The sequence below is a fragment of the Onychomys torridus genome, chromosome 3 (assembly GCF_903995425.1).
Source record: "Onychomys torridus chromosome 3, mOncTor1.1, whole genome shotgun sequence".
Classification (NCBI taxonomy): Eukaryota; Metazoa; Chordata; class Mammalia; order Rodentia; family Cricetidae; genus Onychomys; species Onychomys torridus.
Genome location: NC_050445.1, coordinates 62,303,597 through 62,327,437, shown reverse-complemented (window position 1 = coordinate 62,327,437; position 23,841 = coordinate 62,303,597). Strand labels below are relative to the sequence as shown.

At 37.8% G+C, this 23,841-nt stretch overlaps 1 protein-coding gene across 7 annotated transcripts in view; it reads left to right on the top strand.

Moving 5' to 3' along the window:
* The window catches only part of Dync1i1 (dynein cytoplasmic 1 intermediate chain 1), a 309,433-nt gene that overhangs the window by 45,341 nt on the left and 240,251 nt on the right, over nucleotides 1-23,841 (top strand). For 2 of the 7 annotated variants that reach the window (XM_036181064.1, XM_036181063.1), the window contains exons 4-5: nucleotides 710-851; nucleotides 14,802-14,861. In XM_036181064.1, the coding sequence (XP_036036957.1) occupies nucleotides 710-851; nucleotides 14,802-14,861 (202 nt within the window). The remainder of the gene's footprint in view (nucleotides 1-709; nucleotides 852-14,801; nucleotides 14,862-23,841) is intronic. The other 5 variants (XM_036181067.1, XM_036181065.1, XM_036181069.1 and 2 more) reach the window with 5 other exon arrangements.

Sequence of the window (23,841 nt, the reverse complement as noted above, 5' to 3'; positions counted from 1 at the left end):
TGATCTCTGAGCTTTCTCCCACCCTCAGAATGGCAGTTTCCTTCTGTTCCTGTGTCAGCATCTACCAGGGCTGCTAGAGACAGAGGAAAACCAGTCCCAAACGAAGTAGAAAGTGGCTGGGATGAAACCATTCATTAAATGTAAAAATAAAGCAGGCTGGCATTTTCCTTTGTTTTGAAAGAGATTTTTAAATTACCAGGCTCAACATTTACCCTTCCTCTCTGTCACTTAGTCTTAGCACAAAGTTGTTTACATGCCATGAACCCATACATTTCTCTCTAAATTAGACACTCAACAGATATCTCACCCTTCTTGGGCATTTAAAATTATTTAGGCTCATCCATTTCATAATGTTTAAAGTTTTATAGACACCTCATCTTTTAAATAGGTCACATCTAAACTAACAAAATAAAGTGAAGAATTAGAATGATCTAGATAGTTCCTACCAGAGAAATGTAGGCTGAACTATCTAGATAACCATTGTGGTTCTCCATTTTACTTCGTTAGGTGGACATGGCCTCGGAATCCCTAAGTTAATTCTGTCTAAATTCATTTCAGACTTTCATTTTCCAAAATACGAAAAATTCACTTGACTTTCTTCCTTTTCTTTCCTTTTTTTTTCCTCATCCCATCTCAATCTCCCCTGGCCATACAACCACTTTAATTTGGGTCCATCTGTTTTGATTTGTCTGACACTGCTATTCCTCAGTGCAGCCGCTGCATTTTTTAACATGGGATACCTGTTATTTTCATTATTTAGTCCCAACCCCTATGTCTCCCTCTTCGAAATCAGTGAGCACTCCCAGTGAAGCTGGAAGCCAAGACTCGGGCGATCTGGGGCCATTAACCAGGTAAGAACTGCCCTTTCAAAAGGCCATGGTGGGATGTCAATCACACAAGAGAACACTGAAAATGCCATCAGATCTGCATGCACCTGTTACATCCTTATTCATACTTAATCCATGCTGAGTTGCAATATTTACTGACAGAGAGGCTGGTTTGAACACTAGAAATAACAGTATTGCCCTTCTTTGAGTTGGCTAATTGAAAACAACACATCTTCCTTAATAAGTGCATTAACTTAGGCATAAAAAAACAGGGAAGGAGCCAAGTTCCATCAAACATATACCCAGCTTTTCACTGTTGAACTTTGATTTGGTTTCTAGCCCTACTTTTAATTTCTCAAGCTGGCAATGTTGAGAACTCAGCCCTCAAACTTGTTATTGTTAGGACTTTTAGCAGGTGTTCACTGTTGTTACTTAGGGAGTCGGTTACCGAACTTTGATTACACTCTCTGTGTCCAGAGACTTCTGGGACAGGATGTGGGCATGCTCTAATTTGACCCCTAAAGGGATATCTGAAGAGTAAGCAGGTGGAGAGAAGAAAGACACCATAATAGACTCATAGTCACTCTCGTAAGTTGATTGTGTTCTCCGGGATTCCTGCACACAGGTGCCCCCAGGAGGTGATATGAATGAACGTGAAATGGAGGCTTGTAGTGACCAGTTAGTGAGTACCCCTTGTTCAGACACACACAGTTTTCCTCCTGGTTCAAGCTGTTGAGCTCTGTAGCAGTGTGGACCCCGTTTTTCTGAATCTCCTAGTTGTTCACAAGAAGCTAGAAACCACTTTCATTAGAAGCAGACATGAGTGTGTGACCTCTAGCTGTGATTCTTAATTTGGGAGAAAATCATAAAATACTTGAATCAAGCTTCAGATAAAGGAAACAGCCACCCCCTCACACACACTGCATGACATATCAGCCTTTGGGTTGTCTCTGTACCTTTCAACCTTTCCCTACCTAAGGACCTTTCTGTTGAGAAAGAGATGCAAAACTTTGTACTTTTATTTTTCTAAATAATCCATTTTCAGATGCATTTCTTCTGGAAGTACACTATTTTCATAGAAAACTAAGCAATGTATTGAGGAATGTGTGGCTAAGCAGAACATGGAGGTGCATTCTTAAACCCAAGCATTTGAAAGACTGAGGCAGGCGGGTCATGAGTTTAAGGTCAGCTAGTGCTATTTAGTAAGACTCGATTTCAGACACACACACACACACACACACACACACACACACACACACACACACTCCAGAAAATACCCTGAGAATCATCTGGAATTGCCCTGAGCAGTGCGCTTGTATTTTTCTTTCAGAAATGAAGTAGTAAGATCAGGATTTCCTCAGATGTACCTGCCTGCAGGGGTGCTCAAACATGAGCATCGTGTTTTGGCAAACCTCTGGAAGCAGGGGGCACTGCTTTCAGTTTTAGAAGCATAAAGGAAAGGCCTTGGTGGGGGCAAAGCTGGTTTATTTTATCAAATTGTCCTTGTGATTTGGGGCCACACACATTTTCTGTCATCTGTTGCTTTGAAGGCTTCAGAAGGCCTTTGAGAGGTGTTGGGGATAACAACACAGTTGGATAATATTTAACATTTATGTGAGGGCTGGAATAATGTGATCACATTCCCTGGGGGCTCTGCTGGCCTCTTGTTAAAACATTTGATGGTTTCTGTACCAACATGTTATTGTCATTCTGCCCAGTTTCCTGGGGTGCAGCTGGCAGCATGGAATTCTGACTGGCTTCACAGTTGACGAGCCTCTTGGAAAACTTGCTGAAAAAGCTGACCTGTGCTGTCAGTACTCTGGGGAGAGTAGCAGTTCTCCTCACAAGACACCACTGTCCTTTCCTTCACCTTTTTATTTTTTTATTTTATTTTTATTTTATTTTTTTATTTTTTGCCAGAGCTGAGGACCGAACCCAGGGCCTTGAGCTTGCTAGACAAATGCTCTACCACTGAGCTAAATCCCCACCCCTCCTTCACCTTCTCAAATGCTTGTATTGTTGTTTTAACCTAGTGAATTGTTTTGAAGGAGGAAGGCAGTTATTCCCACCCCAGTTACACTCCAGTGAGTTCCACTTCATTATAGCCAAGTTCTGACTAGAGTAGGTAGCTAGGGGCCAGAAAGCAGTTTCCTGCTAAAGGCTGCTTTCATTAGAATGAGAGAAAATTGGCATCGAAGAAAAGAATCATTTCCCGAAAAACCGAGCATGAAGTTTGAATTCTGAGAAGAATGAGTTAGGAAGGGCTTAGAACGCTTTGCCCTGGCTTTGAACATAAAATTCCAGATTTATGGTTTTGTTTAATAAAGTAAATGAGTGTTACAGTATAAGAGAATATCACATTTCAATTTTTAGAGTTCCGTTTTAAAATTTTTTTTTAATGTAGAAGTGACATTTTTTAAAACAGTTACTATTATCTTTGCAGACCCTCAGCCTGGGAACATACTGACATCCCTGCTCTCAAAAGTCTGTCTATTTGCTTAGAATATGAAATCTTTTAAAAGATTTCAGAATCCAGTTAACACATCTGTTCATACCTCATGGTGCACATAAATTCTTCTATCCCTTCGCCAGGATTTAAAGCTCAAACTAAAAATGCCTTCCAAGAGCTAGAAGAAAACTGACATACTTCATGTCTCTTATGAAAACATTGCATTGTAAATAGAAAGTTTGCAAAAACCCCTTTTTACTCATTTTGAGAGCAGCAAATGCTTTAACTAAAAATATAAAATAATTCCCAATTATAATGGTATGAATTAAATATTTTAAAACTTAAAGTGTTACAATTGTTTGTTTTATAATTTCTGATTTTGTTTCTATAGGTCACTTCTCATTCACAACTTCTGTTTGTGATGTTTTCTCCTTCTCTTGATTGATTTAATATAATCAGTTAACTATTTCTAAGTTAATCACAATGGACAAAGGACATGCTCTTAGAATTTAAAAACTGAATTATATTAATAAAGCATTAGAAAGGGTAATTTTATTTATAAACATGGATATTTTTATAAAAGCCTTAATATGGACAGCTAGAATACTACTCAGTGCATAGAGACTGCTGATATGATTGATTATTATTAGTTAAAAATGCAAGAGTAGTCTGATGTATGAAAATATCAGAGAGGGAAGTGGAGTTATCACATCACATAATTAGAGGACGCATGGAGAATCCAGACCCCTATTGTTGGGCTTCAAGACTAAGTAGTTTTCTCTCTATGATAAGAATATTAATCTGAACCCATTATAAAATGTCCTCTATGCATTACAACTGAAGAAAGTATACTTCATAGACCTTGAAGAAAAATGACTTTTGTTTATTTGAGTTTGTATCTTCCATGGGAAATAATAAGTTCCTTGAAAATGGGAACTGAAATTGAAATTGAATCCATCTACTAGGCATTTGGGGAATGTTCTTGAATTTGTGAATTAATCGTTACCCCATTTTTTTGTATTGAGCGCATCATTGAGGCATCGTGAACATTAGTCATTTTCTCAAGTTCACACAACATAATTGAAGCTCTTGTTTTGACCTCTGCTGATTTATTTGAGTTTTCATAGGCTATAACTGTGCTTTACATCATCTCAAATAGTTAACATAAATGCCTAAGAAGATTATGCTGAAAATGGAAAATTGATATTGGTAAAGCATTTAGAAGAAGCACGACATAGTAATTGTGAGTTAGCTCTTATTATTATTGTAGTCATATTATTTTTCACATTTTGATTTATATATTTATCAGATGGGAAAAGATATTATAAATTTTTTCTCATAGAGCATGTAGATATTATCAAATTCGATAAGCATGCTTATATACTTATATCTTCATCCAAGTAATTGTGTAAAATTTTTGAACATCAAGGCATGGCTAGATTAAAGTCTACATCAGAGTTACCTAAGCCTTGCTCATGTACCATCAGATTATGAAGCAGAAATGAATCTATGTACATGACAATATTTAGACCATATCAATTATTTTTATTTATATGGTTGGCTCATAAAAACTTCATACTTACTCTCTCCTTCTGTTTTGCTGTGGGATGTTTAAGTTTTCAAAAACACAGCCACACCAACAGCTGTACTTCCCTGAAAAATATGGAATGTGCATTGACTTCACAAAGTTCATCTGGATTTCAAGGTTGAACCATATAAGAACTTTCCACAATAACTTCACATATAAAAACCTCACATGGTAATTGAATATTGTACAATCTTCTATTGTAATAATAACGTCATTCCCTAGCACATCAACAAAATAATCAAGGAGTCAGAAAAGGAGGTCTCTGATGTTTGATCTTAATAAATGGCATGAAGAATTATAATATCAATTGCTACCCTGTGTTTTAGTATGTTTGTTTACTGTAGTCTTGTTATCATCATCAAGATCTAGTTTCCAATAAATAGGGCCATTTCATCCCACTCAACATTGTATTAGAACTTTAAACACCCATGTATTTATTTTTGGATTGTGTGTTGTATGTGTGTGTTCTTGTTGGTGGTTGCACTTGTGCATGCATATGTGTGAATGTGTGTGTGGAGTCAGAGGTTAGTGTACAATGCCCTCTTTAATTGCTCTCTACCTTAGTGCCTGATACAAGGTCTCTGAACCTGAGCTCACCAATCCTGTTGGCTGGCTGGCCAGTGAAATGCAGTGATCTCCCAGCACTGTGTGGCAGATGTGTGCCCCACACCTGGTTTTCATGGCTTACTGGGAATCTGAACTCTTATCCTCAAGTTTATGTGTCATGACCTTTTCTGACTGAGCCATCTCCCTGGCTACCTAGTATTTTATTCTCAATCACTATTGAAATGTTGCTTGTACATTTAATATAACTATAAGACATAAACAAGTCAAAGTTAGTGCATAAAAACATCACTGTCCTACTACCAAAGATGAGCACCCTACCGAATATTCTTTCATATCATATCTATGACATCGTATATACATCAGTGTTAATTTATTTCATCTATTTTTCTAGTCAAGTATCTTTATTTTTCTATTTCAATTTAACTTCAATATCAATATTATCTTCCAAGTTCCCTAATTACCTCCACAATAATCCCATAGTACTTGGAATTGATACCTGTCCTCTCATGTATCAACATTTGCTATTTAGGAAGGTGAGTGATCCCAAATGCAACAGAAAGAGTGAGTGCTGAAGCATTTAGCAGGGGACAGAGTTCCCAAGGGAAGCATGAGAGTGTGCCTGACTTCCAGATCCTCATGTATTTCATGAATCCAGGACAGATTTCTGCTCTAGAGATAATAATTAGTTTTTTGTTGACATAATACTTGCATAAAATCTGCATGTGTGGTATAGTCTGCACTTCTCTGGTTGACCACTCAGGGCATAATCATCTGAGGAAATTAAAGAGGGTTGGAATAGTTGATTGTGGGCAACTTGTGCTAACTGCAGGTGGACACCACTTGGTTCTCTGAATGGCCTCAGGAAAAAAAATAGGTATAGAGGTTTAACACCCAGCAGAGTATCTTTAGGACTTTTACTCATACCCACAATCGGATTCTCCAGGACTCTGAAGCTACAAAAGGCTCAGAGACTTTTGACCCACTTTGGCAATCTGGTAAATTAGAAACTAACGGGAAGGTATTAAGGAGTTACTAACGGTGAAGGAGTAACCAAAGAGCTAAAAACTATAGAGAAATTAATAATATCAGATTGTGTTTATTCAAACAATCATACATTGTCAGTATGTGAGGAGAATTTTACAGGATGCCATCAGTTCACTGGATTTCAGAGAAACTGATGACACTGGTTTAAAGCTGACTGAAATTCAGTTTCTTCTGGCTTGAGAGATGGCTCCCTTGAGTCAGTTCCTAGCACCCAAGAAAGACAGTCGGCTGACAACTACCTATAACTCTGGTTCCAGGGGATCTAATGCCCTCTTCTGGCCTCTAAGACCACCTGCACTCACATGCACATACCCACACATAAATATGCATACATATAATTATAAATAATGAAACATAAATTTTTTAAAGGTTACTTTCTTTGGCAACTAAGATTACAACATAGGACTTTTTTTCCTCCTTATATAGCACATTAATTGATCAGTTAAAATTTTGACCTCTTATGGCTCTATCTTCAGGCAGAATGTACTATGTCGCTCATATGGCACTACTCACAAATCAAGCGTCTGTTTTGGCAATGGATGCTGTGCCTCCTTCCAGAGAAAGCACTTGCTTGGCAATAGGCTTCTGTGTAAGATTGGAATGAACATGTCCTTGTGGCATGATGGAAATTCTTCATTTCATTTTGAGTCCAGCTCAGATAGGCATCTCTGTGGTTTCACATGGCCTCAATGGAGCTCAGGTGTTAGAGAGAGGATTCTTACACAGGAAATTATGAAATGAGGCTTTCAAAAAAGAATCTGATGTGAGGATACATTGCTATGCACCAGTTTTGTTTCTAACATAAGAAAATCCTTGTCCATATCATTGCCAGTCCCAAATATGGAATAATTGGGACTTGGAAGTAAAACATTAACTCATTATCTAAATACCATCCTTTACTTGACATCATTTTAATGAATGTGACAGATTGAGTGATATGGAGGATTTTAAAATGCCCTTAAGTATTTAGTGTTTCACTTCTGAAATGGCATTTTTTAAAAATTAGGTATCTGGGTAAGACATTGACTAGAGATTTATGCCAGGCACTGTGTTCATATTAGCCCGAACTCTTTCCATGTCTTATTAGGAGCTAATGAAGACATGTGGCCCCAGAGTTCAGGACAACTGTGGTACATGAGATGACTCTGTGTCATGCCCTTGACCTGTTTCTCCATTTTGGAGAGAACAGAAGTCCATGAACACCTGATTCCAGTTGCAGGAACTCACTAAATTTGTCTTGGGCTGAGAAGATAGACTTCTTTTGATCCTCAGCATGAAATAACAACCTAGTCAGGACTGTAACTATAGGTTCTTCTTCCTCAGTGTGCAAGTGAGTCTGAAATCTCCTCTGAAAGCACATAGGGCATCAAGACATACAGGATAGAGTTCTCTAACATATAGGGACACATGCACAAACAACCACAACCACACAAAAAGATAGGAAAGCAGAAGGGTAACTAGCTGTGCACAGGAAGGGGGGCAGCAGGGGTGGGGAGGGGAACAAGAGTGGATAATGGGGGTAAATGCAATCAAGATGAATTGTGTACATGAAAATGTCACAGTGAAAACAATATGTGCTAATAAAGACAAAACACTGAATTACTCATAAAAAATGCTTTGGTGGATATTTAAAAAGTGAGGCAGACACACTGATTCAGTTCCCCCTCCCCTCTCTCTCTCATTCTTATATTACATCCTGACTATACTTTCCCTCCCTCCTCTCCTCCCAGTCACTCCTCCACACCCCCAATCCACTCCTCCTCCATTTTCCTTTAGAAAGGGCAGGCTTTGTAGGGATATCAGTCAAACATGGCACATCAAGTTGCAGTACAGTCTTTTATTTTTTAATGAAGAAAATAAAAAATGTTCATTTAGGACAAACTTACCACATACTTCACCCCCATCTGCAGAAAATGAGGTAAAGCATTCTTCATTGGTTCATTCACTCATCACTTCTGTCAATAAATACTTGAGACTTTATGGTCTGTAAGACACTATGCCACATCGTCAGGAAACACAAAGTTGATTCTTTCTTAAAGAGAGCCTCCCTCTAGTGTATTTAATGAAGCCACCTAAGGAGATGTTGTTGTAATTTATTGCTTTAAATATGTGTACTTATAGAGATGAACAATAATGCAGTAAACCATTATTCCAAAAACACCTGCAACAGGTTTTTAATACTGTGATAAGGACTGGTGATTTTAACTCATTATTACTGTCCATAGTGATACATATTGGATATTTGGAAAATGTTTATTGGTGTGTGTGTATGTGTGTGTGTGTGTGTGTGTGTGTGTGTGTGTGTGTGTATGTGTGTGTTACATAAATCTGGATGAGATTGGTGTAAAGATGAAGACATAACTAAAGGCAAGGCAGCTATGGTCCAAAGAGGGACAAGCATCCTGGACAAACTGATTTAAGGTGCATGCCACTCCAGAGGAAGTCTTGGCGGTTGTTGTAGTAACTAAAGAACAAAGTGAGAATTGTCTTTCAGAAGTAAGAGAGAAGTCCAGTTTCTGGGCTCGGAGCAGAAGTCTTTGGTCCTGCTGTAAAAGTGTGATAATAAGATGGCTATTACTAAGATCAAGTGGATCATAGAGTGACCAAGAGAATAAATTAGTTAGCAGCCAAGGTACTTCTCTAACACTCATCTCATAGATATACAAATTGTTTCTGAATGGTGTTATTATTGTAGACAAAGGTAATTTGAGCTGAGCTTTCTGGAATGCACATGTTTTGGAAAAGTTGAATGAGGAGAGAGAGGGACATCAGAAAGATAGGATGGAGAATGTGAATGAACCAGAAGACAGGTATCAGACTCTGGGAGACTAGTTTTGATCACTAGTTCTCACACCTGTCCCTTGTCACTCAATTCACTTAGCTTGTTAAATTCTAACTTAGGGCAGAAGTCTGAGATGAGTCCTGGGCTGCAGCATTTTTCTGTTTTCAAGGTCTGACCAGTAATTTGTGGACCCAGTGATCAGATAGAGAAATTCTGCAAGTCTAAGTTAGGGTTGTGGGAGTGAATAAGGAATGGAAAGACAGATGAGGTAAGGAAGGGTAGGTTTGCCAACAGACTCATCTGACACAGATTTGAAAAGGTAAGATATGGACAGTGGTGGTGAGGATGTGGGGATCGTGCAATCACAATGACCTAAGGTAAGGCACAGAAGTGAGAAGAGGTGGTATAATCCTGACTGGGCACTACTATGGTATGAAAAGAGGTCAAGGATGAGGAGCAGAACTTGATGACACAGAAATTGTCACTGTAATCACTGCTATTATTATCACCACCATCATCTTCTTTCTAGGACCCTATTTTTTCTGATGCTGTTTTACTTACAGACTGAGTTTCTTGAAATAAAACCTCCAGGGGTGATTCAGTTCTGGCTCTTGCTTCCCATTATCATATCGCTTTAAAAACTAAACTGATTTAGATGTCAACAGCAGTATGGCAATGGTTCAGCTGTATTGGGTGTTGACATCACAAATGACAGTTCTTAGCTACTGTTTTCCAAATACTTATTGGACATTTTCTTGTTAGCCAAAACTCAGAAAGGATAAGAACAAAGATGTTCTTAATAACTTAATAAGTGATTATTTTACATGAGATGGGAGGCTTCTGTGCCTAGTATTTAAACAAAGCTGATAAAAGTGACCTTACTTGGTTTGTCTATAGCTGCTAACCTGAATGTGGGAACATAGGACCACAATGTCTTTTAGTACAGAGTAGGAAAGGGGTTATTGGATTACTCAGTATCTGAGCAAAATGAAAGTCCCTTGTGAGGGTTCCTCATAGGTAGTTGGAGATTTAATCCAAGAAGGCATCTACAAGTAACCAGAAAAGACTAGAAGTTATTGTTCTTGAAGTTATTGTTCTCATGATACATTGGTCAGTTGGCAACTAAAGTCTACAGGGCCTCATAGAGTCACTCAGCCAACACGGCCAATAAATAGGCACTGGTGACAGTGAGTGTATGTTCAAATCCTACTCAGAGGCCAAGGCAAATGGCATCTCTGATCTCCATGGAGAGAGACTATCTCCTGTTTTTGCTCCCAAAGGACAGAGGAGGCCCATCCCATAGCCTGACCAGCCATACAGAAAAATCACTTAGTGGAGGGGACTTACATATGTTATTATCTTTAATCCCTTTTACGGAGTTTATTTAGTTGTCATCTAGTATTAATTGAGATTTTTAGCTATGCCACGCCCTGCACAACTGATGGGAATTGGTTTTTTTTTTCCTTAGTATATGTTATCCGTATATAGTTAAGTATGAATATCCATATGTCTCCTTTCCCTTATTGAAATGTCCCATTCTTAAGTGCATGTCCTGTGGCCCTCTTCACACCTGGGGTGTCCCTGATGTATCGTACTTCGCTCTCTACCTTGTCCTATGAAGTCATTTGTGTACACCCTGTCACTCATAGAGAAGTGTAGCTTGCTTGGATTCTTTTACTCCTTCATCACAGGGTTTTATCTATGAGGCCCTTAATAAGTGTTTCTTGAATAACTAAACAAATGTCCTGATCAAAAATATTCTATACTGTGCCCTGAGTGCATTAAATGAACATCTCAGAAAAACTGAAACATAAAATTAATATCATAGTAAATACAATGATTTTTACATGAAAAAAGTATGATAATATTTTATAGTACTACTTTCATTTCTATAAATAAATTCCCTAAATATTTTAAATCCTCCAAGAAGCTGTAGGCTGAACCACTATTTTACTTTCAATAATAGAGTAACTTGATAATGTTACAAAGTGGTATTTATGTTAATTGGCACAATAAAAATATTCCCAAAAAAGGATAACAAGCCAAAATGTTGTCTATTAATGTTTTTAATACTAAAGGGCTTTAGGTCCACTCTTTCTTTAGGTTTGCCTGATGGTACAAAAGCCACACCCAGGACCCCAAATTCTCACCTTGAAGTCCAGATGTGTCCTTCCTATGATGCAGCCACCTGCCTTGTAGCTTCTCTGTAAGTCTGCACAGAGATAATTTGGTGAACATTTAATTCAAGGTCATATGCCATCCTTGAATACACAAACCAGTGTTTGCTTATTAAGGAACCGACTTTGAGTTCCTTTTTACTTAAAAACAAACAAACAAACCAAGTGCAGTCTGGGTAAATCTGACCTCTGCACAGACCACAATGAAAACCATGAAAAGACAGTGCCCTGGCGTTGCTCCTCCCCCATAGCTTTCTTCTGGCGATGCCTGGGATTTCTTTTGCTGAATAAAGTGTTTGATGGAGCAAGATATGGCTGCCACACATTTATTTGCATAGAACACCTCTGTTGCTCTGGTTAGAAAGGAAACACCGACAGACAGCTAAGTAGTTACAAGCATGTGCTGCCTATGTAGAGGACCAGAGTTTGATTCCCAGAGCCCATGTTGCACAGCTCACAACCACCTGTAACTTCAGCTCCAGGGGATCCAACATCCACTTCTGGTCTCCAAGAGTGTCTGTATTCGTATGCATACATACTCACACAGACATACACATGTGCACATGGTTAAAAGCATAATAAGTATTTTAAAATGCCAACATCAGACAATCTTTACTTCTTAAGTAGATGATTCTGATAGAAATCCAAAGACTGTACTCTTGCTGGAGTACAGTGGGTTCAATAGGTAACAGAAGAGCTAGACCACTTATAATTGCCTTCTTCACATTCAGAGAGAAGTATAAGATTCTAAGAAAGGTCATTGCATTCAAACAAAATCTGAAGGCACATTGGCTATCACCTGAGACCACCCCAGACATGGAAATATATCTCAGTCTGTAAGAGCTAGAGGTTGCACTTCCGTCTGTAACAGAGGCAATGTCCTTATGTAGATCTCTGTAAGTGTTTGTTATGGCTTCCATCCCTGCTACTTTCTGAACCAAAGTGAAATTGGCATCTAGAGCAGGCAGAGATACTTTCCTTGAGCAGAGAGTGAGTCCAGAGCAGTGATCCACACCTCTAGCCGCCTGTGAGAAGCATTAGGTAGGATTTCAAGAATTTTGATGTCTGGATCCTGCCCCACACATTCTGGTTATTTGAGCTAACACAAAGTGTACTTCAGCTGCTGGCAGAACTGAGCAGACATGATGCTTTTTGTTTGCTGACACCTAAAAGGTTTCTGTCTACCCAGTCTTTCCCTGAAGACTGTCCCACAGTCAGCCTTGCACTTACCACCGGGGAACTTGTTACTCATACATACCCTCAGACTGCACCCCAGGGCTACAACAGCAGAACTTCTGAGTTGGATTATGCATCTGATGTTTCACTGAGCCCTCACAGTAGTCTAGGGTCAAGGTTAAGACCCTGATGCCCAGTGTGAGCCACAGACCTGCAACATGCAGATCTCCTGAAACTTGTCCACAATGTAAAATCCTAAGCTACTGCAGCTCTATTAGACCAGAATTGGCATGTAAACAAAAATTTGGGGCATCTGCATGAAACTTAATGCTTTAGAATTGCTTCTCTAAGAAACGGTGGCCAGTTCATGATCGCATTGGACTTGGACAATTGTCTTTCAGAACATTCAGGTAAGAAGTACACAGCCAGAGCTAAACAGGAGAGCTCTGCACATTCCTCCTTCTGCCTTTGCAGGCAGAGCTGATGGAACTCTCACACAAGTAGGGCAGGGACTAAAAAGAGTTACTAGTAGTAATAGGCATAGCTACTGTTTATCAAATTGTTGTTTGTGTTTTCTAGGTAGACTTGCATTTAATCCATGCAGACAATCAGAAAAAGACTCATTCAGTCACTCATTTGGCAGATATTCCATTTTATTAGCATCTGTGATGGGTGCAGTTCCAGGTACATCCCCAACATCTTAGAGATGTGGTTGCACCTGCCATGCAGAGGCTAGAGTCCAGAATCAAACAATGTCAGTAATGAATAAAGGGATATATAATGAAATCTCTGTAAAGCATGAGTATATTGTGAAGAAGAGAGAGCAGAATAAAAGAAAGAAATGAGAATGGTAAGAAAGTGCCACTTAAGATCTGGGAGAGAAATGGAAGATCTCTGAGGAAGGAACAGAGGAGCTAAGCTTTGAAAGATGCATGTTCCTGAGCCATGCAGATATCTGGTAGAAGAGGTGGATTTATCCTAAAGTAGGAGAGGAGAAGAGAGGTCATATGTAAGTTCAGAAGGTATTGCAAGCATTGCATGTATAGCATTATAAGCCAGGGTAAGTCTTTACAACAAGGAAACCAAGCAGGACTTCTGAAACCTTAAGGTGCTCACGGTGACCTGAGAACCTTGTAAAGCTGTAGTGTGGAGCCAGTAAGTCCAGGGTGAGACCTGAGTGCCTGTCTTTTCAATGATCTCTCAAGAGATGCCAAGACCATTGCTTTTTAGTTTACATTTTCAGTAAGCAAAGGGGTAAAGGGACTGAGAGCTTGAACAGTGTTCCCAGTGTCACCCAGCTGGTAAGTCAAGCCAGATTTGAAGGGCACATGCCCAACAGCAAAGACACAGGGTCCATCAATTGTCTCTCAGCAAAACCTCATGCCTGATTTCACTGGGACAGAGTCTTTACTGAAAAATGTAAAGAACCTACCTGAGGAAGGTCTCTGTGCATACTCTGATTACTATGAAAAGGTATCCCACCTTGTTTTAAAAAAAAGGAAAGTTGATGTCCACACAATTACTGACATTCTGTGCTATGTGTTATGAAACGTATAGAAGATGTAAGACATAATTAGTCCCTGGCAACTTCAAGACAAATGATAACATTGGAGACCATTTTGGGTACAACTGTATAGATAAAATGACTCATTGGTCTCAAATGTAATGGCATTACATTTGTAGTAACTGACCCGAGGAAGCCAACTGTTCCCCAGATCCTGCAGTCGTGTTCCATTTAGTCTGACTTCCCCAGATGCCACTGTCCTTATCCATCTGTATTTAATTCTCTTTGCTCCATGGAAGAGCTTAGAGCTCCAAGAAGTTTGGGCTCTGATGTGCTGAGGAGATATGCAGCAGCTCACACACTCTAGTCAATGAATCTGTAGTGCAAATTGTATGTGTGTGTGTGTGTGTATGTGTGTGTGTGTGTGTGTGTGTGTGTGTGTGGTGTGCTGGAGGAACTGGCTCTAGGCTTTCTTCCATGGACACAACCACATCTTTTCATATCAAGCAGCTACTCAAATGAAAGGCAGGCTCCTCACTTTCTTGTCATAATCCCTGGGGGTGGAGGGGATGTTCTGTGTGTGTATCGTATATGCCATGGCCTTGAAGAATGACTCGGTTGGCTTGGTTCTGTTGCCCTCCTCCTTTGTTAATTCTGTGTTCTTTTTCCTTTGTGCTGCACGATTAGGACCCTGCAGTGGGACACAGACCCCTCAGTGCTCCAGCTGCAGTCAGACTCAGAACTTGGGTATATGTCTGCTCTTTGTTACTCCTTCTATGATTTCTTTGCTATAGTTGTGTTAAAATGCTGGAGCTGTTATTGCTCTTGGTTTCTTCCCCTTTTGTTGAAACTTCCAGTTTAATAAGTTTCTTTTCTTCCATTTGTTTTCTTTCTATAGCTTGGGAGAAAGTCTCTCTTTGTAGACAATGTCACAAAAAGATGGCTTTTTCCCTCCCCTATTAATTCCTATTAGTGCAACATGACACTGATCCCTAAGAAATTACAGACAGAAGCTCATGCCTCCACATAAAAGTAGAGCATATAAACTCTGGGATTGGAGATACATGTAGCTTTATCCTAACACTCCCCCTTCTTACTAACAACTAATCTTGTCTGGGATCAGAATTAAAATATTGTGTCTTGTTTGTGTTATTTACTTTTCATTTGTTAGAGAATTCACAATAAAATCTTAATTTCAGTTCATTTTGAATAACTACATTTCTGTGAAAGAAGTCAATTTGCCCAATATTTCAAATACTTGGTGTTGGGTAATGTCTCCTAAAGATAATGTTTTCAGATGGATGTCTTTCAAAGTTGAAGAGTCACCCATAAAGAGCAAAATATATAGGTTTAAGGGGGGTTGTCTTAGAAGATTGGGGTGAGCTACAGTCACACATGAGATATTTTCCATGGATGCTTTCACAGCTCACTATCAAGCTCAGAACTGGGTGTGTAGTTTTTCCAGCTTCAAATACAGTTAAAGTAACTTGATGTCAGCCATAGCAGGACTGCCTACACAGAAACTGAGGAAGACTATCATGACTGATGTAGCTTCCCTCCCTTCAAACTGACATGATGGTATTTACCAATGTAAGATCAGATACCTCCAAAAAATAGATACCTCAGGGTTTTATAGCAGCATTTTTTAAATAAACCAATGTATCTGCAAATGGGCATTAGCTCATTTATTATCTACACTGAATTGTTTACATTGCTGGGCATCTGTCTCTGGGTTTCCATCTATTTCAACAGTTACTGTGCAAGTCAGGCTAAATGGCATCTGTGTGTGGTTCTTTGTGTATGCAGACGTTCTTAGCTGACTCACAGTGATGCTAAGCTGAGGAATCTAACATCTTAGCTACCAAGTACACTGGTTATAAATCAGTTCAGAAGAATATAGCTGCAAATTTCTTTTTAAGAAACTTTTAAATTACTTAGTTTGGGGTTGTTTTATTAGACCATCCATTATCTATGTCAAATTATATTTTTTTAAATAATAAAAAAATGTGACTATGTAAAGCAGAGAAGCAATAAGTACATAGTTATAGTCTGCACTGTTTCAGTATGGCATAGTGTTTTTAAACATAATTAACAAACAGAAGGAAGCTGTGTGACTTCAAATTGACAGATTATAGGTGTATTGCAGTATTGCTAAGTTGCATGTGCTGCTGTAGAACAGTTAGGGATTTTCTTACCTTTATCTACTTTCCAGGGGGGAACTCAGCATGCAAATTAAAGCATACTGGTGTAGATAAAATTCAAAACAGTCTTAGTCAATAAGAAACACAGAGCCAAATACAGAGGTAATAGCCAAAGAGGTCAGAGAGCCATGACAACCTTATCCTACCACGTTGCTGCTGTTGCTTCCCCAGAGAGAGCTTCTTCCTGTCTGATTTGTATTTTTATTGCTTTCCTGTTCTGCCTTCTCATTGGCTCTAAGCCCAGCCACATGACTTGCTCGTCACTGCCTGTCTATACAGACCTCCAGGTCTCTATGGTTGGTACTGAGATTAAAGGCTCATGTCACCACGCTTGGCTGTGTCCTTGACCACACAGAGACTCTGCCTGTCATATGATCAGATTAAGGGCATGGACTACCACAATCGGACTTCTGTTTATGGCTCACTATGTGACCTCTGATCCCCAGGCAAACTTTATTTATTTACATACAAATAAAATCACATTCAGCACAATTAAAATATCACATTTCCCCCTTTTATTCTAATAAAAAGAAAAAAAGCTATAACTAAAATAAGAAAAACTATATACAATATATACACACAATAAATTTCTCAACAATATCTAGTCCATTTGCATTTGACAGACCCAGAGAAAATATTCCATTATCTATCCTATTTGTTAAGTCCAAAATGTACCTGATTCACTTTCTATCCTAACTTATATTACTAACAGAGAACCATTTTATAATATCTTTCAAATCTATATACTTACACCTCTTTAGTGGGTTTCTTTTTTGAAATTCTTAACAAGGAAAACTATAACTATATCAAATCTCTAACTAACTATAACTACCTAATCTTCAACTAACTGTAACTATAACTATCTAATCTTCAACTTACTATAACTATAATATATAATCTTCAACTAACTATAACTATTTCATCTTTAACTAATTATAACTATAACTATCTAATCTTCAATTCACTATAACTATAACTATCTATAACTATCTAATCTTCAACTCACTCAGAGACCCAAGAAGGAAATAATGTTACCTAATAAAACAGGCAGTGCATGCAAGCAGCTTCCAAAAAAAAAAAAAAAAAAATGTGAGTTGACAGAAATAGCCAGCTGCCTGGACAGTCACCCAAGGTTTCACTGCAACATTGGGGCATCATCTTCAGTCTATAAGCTTAGCATATCTGACAGATTATTTGTGAAGTAGGATGTACACAAGGCCTACAGTTTGACCTCACATTTGGTGAGAGTAATCCATGTACCAGAAACATCTGCATTCTACCAGCGTCCTGTCATGATTCAGGATTTTAAATTCTGGAAAGCATTGAATTTTGGAATTCAGCTCTCCATTCTTCTTGGCTTGTGGGTGGCTTCATCTCTTTTGTTAAATGCCAGCCTACCTTTGAGCAGTTAGACTCCATCAACCTAGTTAGTCTTTCAAGAATAACTGTTTCATCTACTGTGCCAATGCACATCAGAAACCATCAGTCCACTGCCTGTTAGCTGCCTTCAAAGAAAAGGGCACTGGACCTTTTCTGGATTGCAAAGGCCACTTCAGCAATGGTTCCATATTGTCCCAGCCTCAGAGAATGCCTGTTGCTAAAACACAACCACACTTGTCTTAGCAAAAATCTGTAGTCCTTTGTTTCAAGTCCTGTCTGCCTATTTTGTCCTGTTTGTCAGCATTCAATTTCAGGATACTTTGTTGTCCAGTGGCTAACTTTTGCCACAATGAAAGTTAACTCCATATGCAGTTTCTTCAATGTCCGTATCTTCTCTGAAGTAGATTGGTGCTGCCAGGAGCCAACATGTCTCATAGTCATAAAAAGAAAAAATTTCTAAGTTATTAAAAACATTTTAAATGTCATATTCTCTGAAGGGTTTGAAGATTACCTGTCTATCTAAAATATATCTGCTCAATCTTGAAAACATACTTAATATGACTACAAGTTCGATTGTAATGTCTAACTACTAACTTTCGTTTCTTTATATCCTAGTAGTTAGTAATAATAACATTCAAGGATCAGCAAATTGCATTACATTGTTAAATGAACGGTATAAGTACAATATCTTGAACAAGATTAGAAATTATACATATAGCATTTTCTAACAAACTCAATCTCAATATATATAATTTGTATACAATATACAAAAATCCAATCCAATGTACAGCATTTAAAACTAGTAATTGTCTTTTAGAAGTAGATTCAATAATCTATTTTTATCTATATTATATCTATATCATCTCTTTACTTTTCAGAGTGAATTCAATAACCTACCCTCTATCATTTCTAGATATCTTTTTTTTTTAACAAGAACCTTTTCCTGACCATTAACAACAACAACTTGTAACCAACCCTTCTAAACAATGAAAATTATCAAAGACCCAAAACCCATTGAAAGATCAGAAATCATCCGCCCCACAACACCTCTTTGGGAATGTGGGCGTCATATTCTTAAAATTGCTTCCTGCTGGTTGTGGGCAAAGGCATCTTTATTCTAAAAAGAAAAATTTTGGGTTAATTATCAAGTTCTAGGAAAGGTAGCTCTATTATTTGTTGTCCAGTCTCTGCATAATGCCAAAGTTCAGGGCTTATCTCAAGCCCTTGTTCAAGTAGTCTGTGAAACCAGGTCATCTCAGCTAGCCATCTTAAAATTGCTCTGAGCAGTTTGTAGTCCAAAGCTGATCTGTGGGTGATGCTTGTCAACTTACTGGTATTATTATTGTCCATGTGGAATTGTTGTTGTGGGGCCCCATGATCTTTCTGGAGCCTTCAAATTCAGTGTTAGGCCTGGTTGTGATTTCCTGCAGAAAAATGATAGAGACTCGAACACAAAGACATGTATAAACAGCTAATTGAAGCCTTTTTTCTAGAATTAGTTAGTACTCTATATGACCATTAATATCATAACAAAATTTTAAAATATGTATTAATCTTATAAATTTTGATATAAAATTCATATTTTAAGAAAAGTTTAAATAATCAAAATGGAATCAAAGAATTGAGATTAATAGCAATAGAATAGTCCCTAATTTTTTTATGTTTTCTCCTGTCCCATATCATAAGATGGCTCTTTCTCCTGATATGATACAGAGAGTTTTCCTTTTCCTTTTAACAACGTGCTTGGATTTAAAGAAACAGAGAACCATTCTCCAACTCCAAATCCAGCTTTAATTTTTAATTGAACTGGGACTACAAGAAGACCAATAGTGTTAAATTTCTTTAGAGAAGAGCAGAAACAAACATTTAGAAAGACTTATGAAATTTTATAGATGATAGACTAATTTACTCCTTTTCTTGGGGTATTTTTTCCAGATGATTTGTTCATTTTCTTTAGATGTCTCATTTGTCCAGTGTTCTTCAGATTCCTTAGCCTTCATTCTTCTAAAAGGCAAAAAAACAAAAAACAAAAAACAAAAAACACCTTTCCCCAAGACTAACTTTGGGGAGGTTCCCTTTTGGCAAGTTAGATCTGATTAAATGAAAAGGCATATGTTAATGGTATAAGTTAGTTTAAATTTGATGATCATGATGGTTGATGAACAATCATCACTTCTAATTAAAATGTCTCTCTTGTTCAAATTGAACCTTTATCAATTTTGATGGTACCCACAGCTTATCTTCTGAAGAAACAAAAGCAAAACCTCATTCCTAACGTAACACATATCCTGGTTTCCATTCTGAGGTCAGCACATCCTTAAAGTATATAGGCTGATTTAATTCTATAGTTATTTTTCTATTATCCAATATCTCTCTGCAGCTGTTGTTCCTTTCTCATTGGCAATGAAAAAAATTTGAAGTAAATTATAGCATTATATAATCTATTCCTGGGGTTTTTTGTTACCCCTTTCTGTTTATTTATCATGTCCTTTAGAGTTCTTTTCATCTTTCTACAACTGCTTGGCCTGTAGGATCATGTGGTATACCTGTAATATTTTATATTTTAATAAGCAAAAAACTGTTTCATTTTAGCAGAGACATATGCTGGAGCATTGTCAGTTTTAATTTGTGCAGGTATACACATGATGGCCATAACTTCTAGCAAATAAGTGATTACAGAATCAGCTTTTTCAGAACTCAAAGCAGTTGCCCATTGAAATCATGAGTAAGTATCAATGGTATGGTGTACATATTTCAATTTTCTAAATTCTGAAAAATGAAACACATCCACCTGCCAGATTTCATTCCTCTGAGTACCCTTTGGGTTACATCCTGCTGGTAATGGAGTCTGATTGTGAAAAGAAGAAGGAGGACATTTCCTTACAATTTTCTTGGCTTATTGCCAGGTTATGAAAAAAATCCTTTTTTAAATCTTTACTATTGACATGACAGGTTTTTTTAATGAAATTCTGAGGCCTCCAGTACATTTTCTATCAATAATTTATCAATCTCATCATTACCTTGTGCTAAGGGCCTGGCAGACCCATATAGGATCAGATGTGAATTATATATAAGGGATGCTTCCTATTCCTTATTATATCTTGTAACTGAATACATAGTGAAGTTAATTCTGACTCATTAGGGATAAATTCTGCAGTCTCAATATGTAATGCCAGACTTTCAGCATACTGAGAGTCAGTAACCATGTTGAAAGGTTCTGAAAAATCCATTAATACCAACAGAATAGCATACAATTCCGATTCTTGAAATGAATTATAAGAACTTTGAACCACTTTACTTAAATTGTAACCTGCCTTTCCTTGTTTGTTTGCATCTGTATAAAATGTACAAACTCCAGATATGGGTATTTCCCATATGATGCGAGGCAAAATCCAATCAGCTCTCTTTATACGTCCAATTCTATTGCTTTTGAGATATTTGCTGTTAATCTCTCCCAAAAAATTACTGCAAGCTCTTTGTCAAGGTTCACTTTCTGCCCAAAATTTTTCAATGTCCTCCATAGTTAAAGGTACAACAATTTCTGTGGGTCTCTTCCTGCTAATTGACAAAGTCTCAATTTTCCTTTTAAAATCAAGTCAGAGATCTTTTCCACATAAGTTTTTAATTTTTTACTCTGTTTATTGGGTAGAAATATCCATTCCAATCTAATATCTTCCCTCTGCCTTAAAATTCCTGTAGGAGAATGCCTAGAGGGTAAAATAACCAAAATGCAATCCAGCTTTCTCACTTCAGGTGACAATTTTCTTGGACTATTTAATTCCTTGTCACCTTCTAAGGTTTTGAACAAATTTCTCAGTTCATCATTTTTTACCCCAACAATAGTTCATAGATGAGAAATGTCCCTGAATAATCCTTTTTTTTTTTTTTTTTTTTTTTTTTTTTTGGTTTTTCGAGACAGGGTTTCTCTGTGTAGCTTTGCGCCTTTCCTGGAACTCACTTGGTAGCCCAGGCTGGCCTCAAACTCACAGAGATCCACCTGGCTCTGCCTCCCGAGTGCTGGGATTAAAGGCATGCACCACAACCGCCTGACAAGATTGATTTTTTTTTTTTTTGAGCTGAGGACAGTACCCAGGGCCTTGTACTTGCTAGGCAAGCGCTCTACCACTGAGCTAAATCCCCAACCCCACATTATCTTTTTTTTTTTAATAGTCTTTAAAAGTCATTAAGAGTCATAATCGAGCTCTCTTAATTTGTACCTTTTGGGCTCTAAATTTTTGTAGACCTATTTTATATCCTAAATAATTAATAGAATCTTCTCTTTGTATCTTTTCAGGAGAATAGATACTTTGTAATATCCAACAAAGCAAAATTTTCTTTACTTCTTCAAACATTCTTACTAAAGTATCTGCATTTGAGTCAGCTAGTAAAATATCATCCATATAATGATAAGTTATAGATTTAGGAAATTTTTTACATATCACTTCCAATGGCTGTTGTACAAAATATTGGCATAGGGTTGGGCTATTCAACATTCCCTGTGGGAGAACCCACCATTGATATCTCTTAACTAGTTGAGAATTATTACAAGTAGGCACTGTGAAGGCATATCTTTCTCTGTCTTTTTCTTGTAAGGGTATTGAAAAGAAACAGTCTTTTAAATCAATAACTATAAGAGGCCATCCTTTAAGTAACAGAGTAGGCAAAGGAATTCCAGATTGTAGAGAGCCCATTGGCTGAATTACTTTGTTAATTGCTCTAAGTTCTGTTACCATTCTCCATTTACCAGATTTCTTTTTAAAAACAAATACAGGAGAATTCCAAGGGCTAGTTGATTCTTCAGTATGCTGAGCATTTAACTGCTCTTCTACTAGCTCTTCTGAAGCCTGGAGTTTCTCTGTTGTTAAAGAGAACCCATTGCTGAACCCATACAGGCTTGTCTGTTAACCATTTTAAAAGTAGAGCTTTTGGTGTCTTTGCCCTGTTCTTGTACAATCTCGATGGCTGGTGACCACTCATTAGAATAATACCTTCTAATATTCTCTCACAAACATGTGTTAATTTATGATTTGTTTCTGAGTTTGGATGAATGTTAATCTGAGTATTCCATTGTTGCAACAGGTCTCGACCCCACTAGTTCATAGCTATGTTAGCCACATATGGTTTTAATTTTCTTCTCTGTCCTTCTGGACCTATACATTCAAGCCATCTTGCATTCTGTTTCACTTGAGATGATGTTCCAATCCCTAACAGCTGAATGTTTACCTTCTGAAGAGGCCAAGTTGGATGCCAAAATTCTGGTGCAATTTTTGTCACGTCTGCACCTGTGTCTACAAAACTAGACAACAAAACATCATTTATTTGTATTGTTAATTTTGGTCTTTGTTCATTTATAGATGTTTGCCAAAAATTTTGCTTTATGGCTTCTCCTGATTTTCCTGTTTTCTCTGCCGCAGCTGTTCTATCACCCTGAGTGGCCTGGTTTATTCCAATAGGCATTTGGTTATTTAATTGCTCTGAGTAAGCATTTTTTTCATGATGACAGGAAAGGTCTGAACTGGATTTGCTGTGGAGGCCTGCCTGAGGCCCCTCTGGGAGTTTCCCGAGGACAGAAGCAAAGGATTACCTTGTCTGTCCCTTGTTAATCTACATTTGTTGGTCCAATATTTACCCTTAACACACCTTCTTTATACTCCAGAAGGCATGGGCATTCTGTTGCTGTTCCTGGAATAAACATTCTTTCTAGGAATGTCCTGTTTACATTCGCTTTTCAAATGACCTTGCTTTCTGCATCCAAAACATCTGACATTCCTCAAACCTTTTAAATTTATTCTCCTACACACATATCATCATGGTCATGAGACTCAACATTAATTGTGTCCCTGATCCAATCCTCCAACGCTGCAGATCTTGCTTTTAACAACCTGATTATTCTTTTGCATGCTGCATTCATGTTCTCAAAAGCCAGAGATTCAATTATTATCTGGCTATCTTCTGAATTCAGGGCCATTCTATTTACTGCTGAAGACAGCCTTTGTAAGAAATCCATGAAGGATTCTTTCAAGACCTATAACTTTTGTGAATGACTCAATTTTTTTCCTGCTTCCTCAATTCTGTCCCATGCATTCATGGCTGCCATGCAGCATAGAATTAAGGTTTGGTTATCATATAAACATTGTCTTTGTATT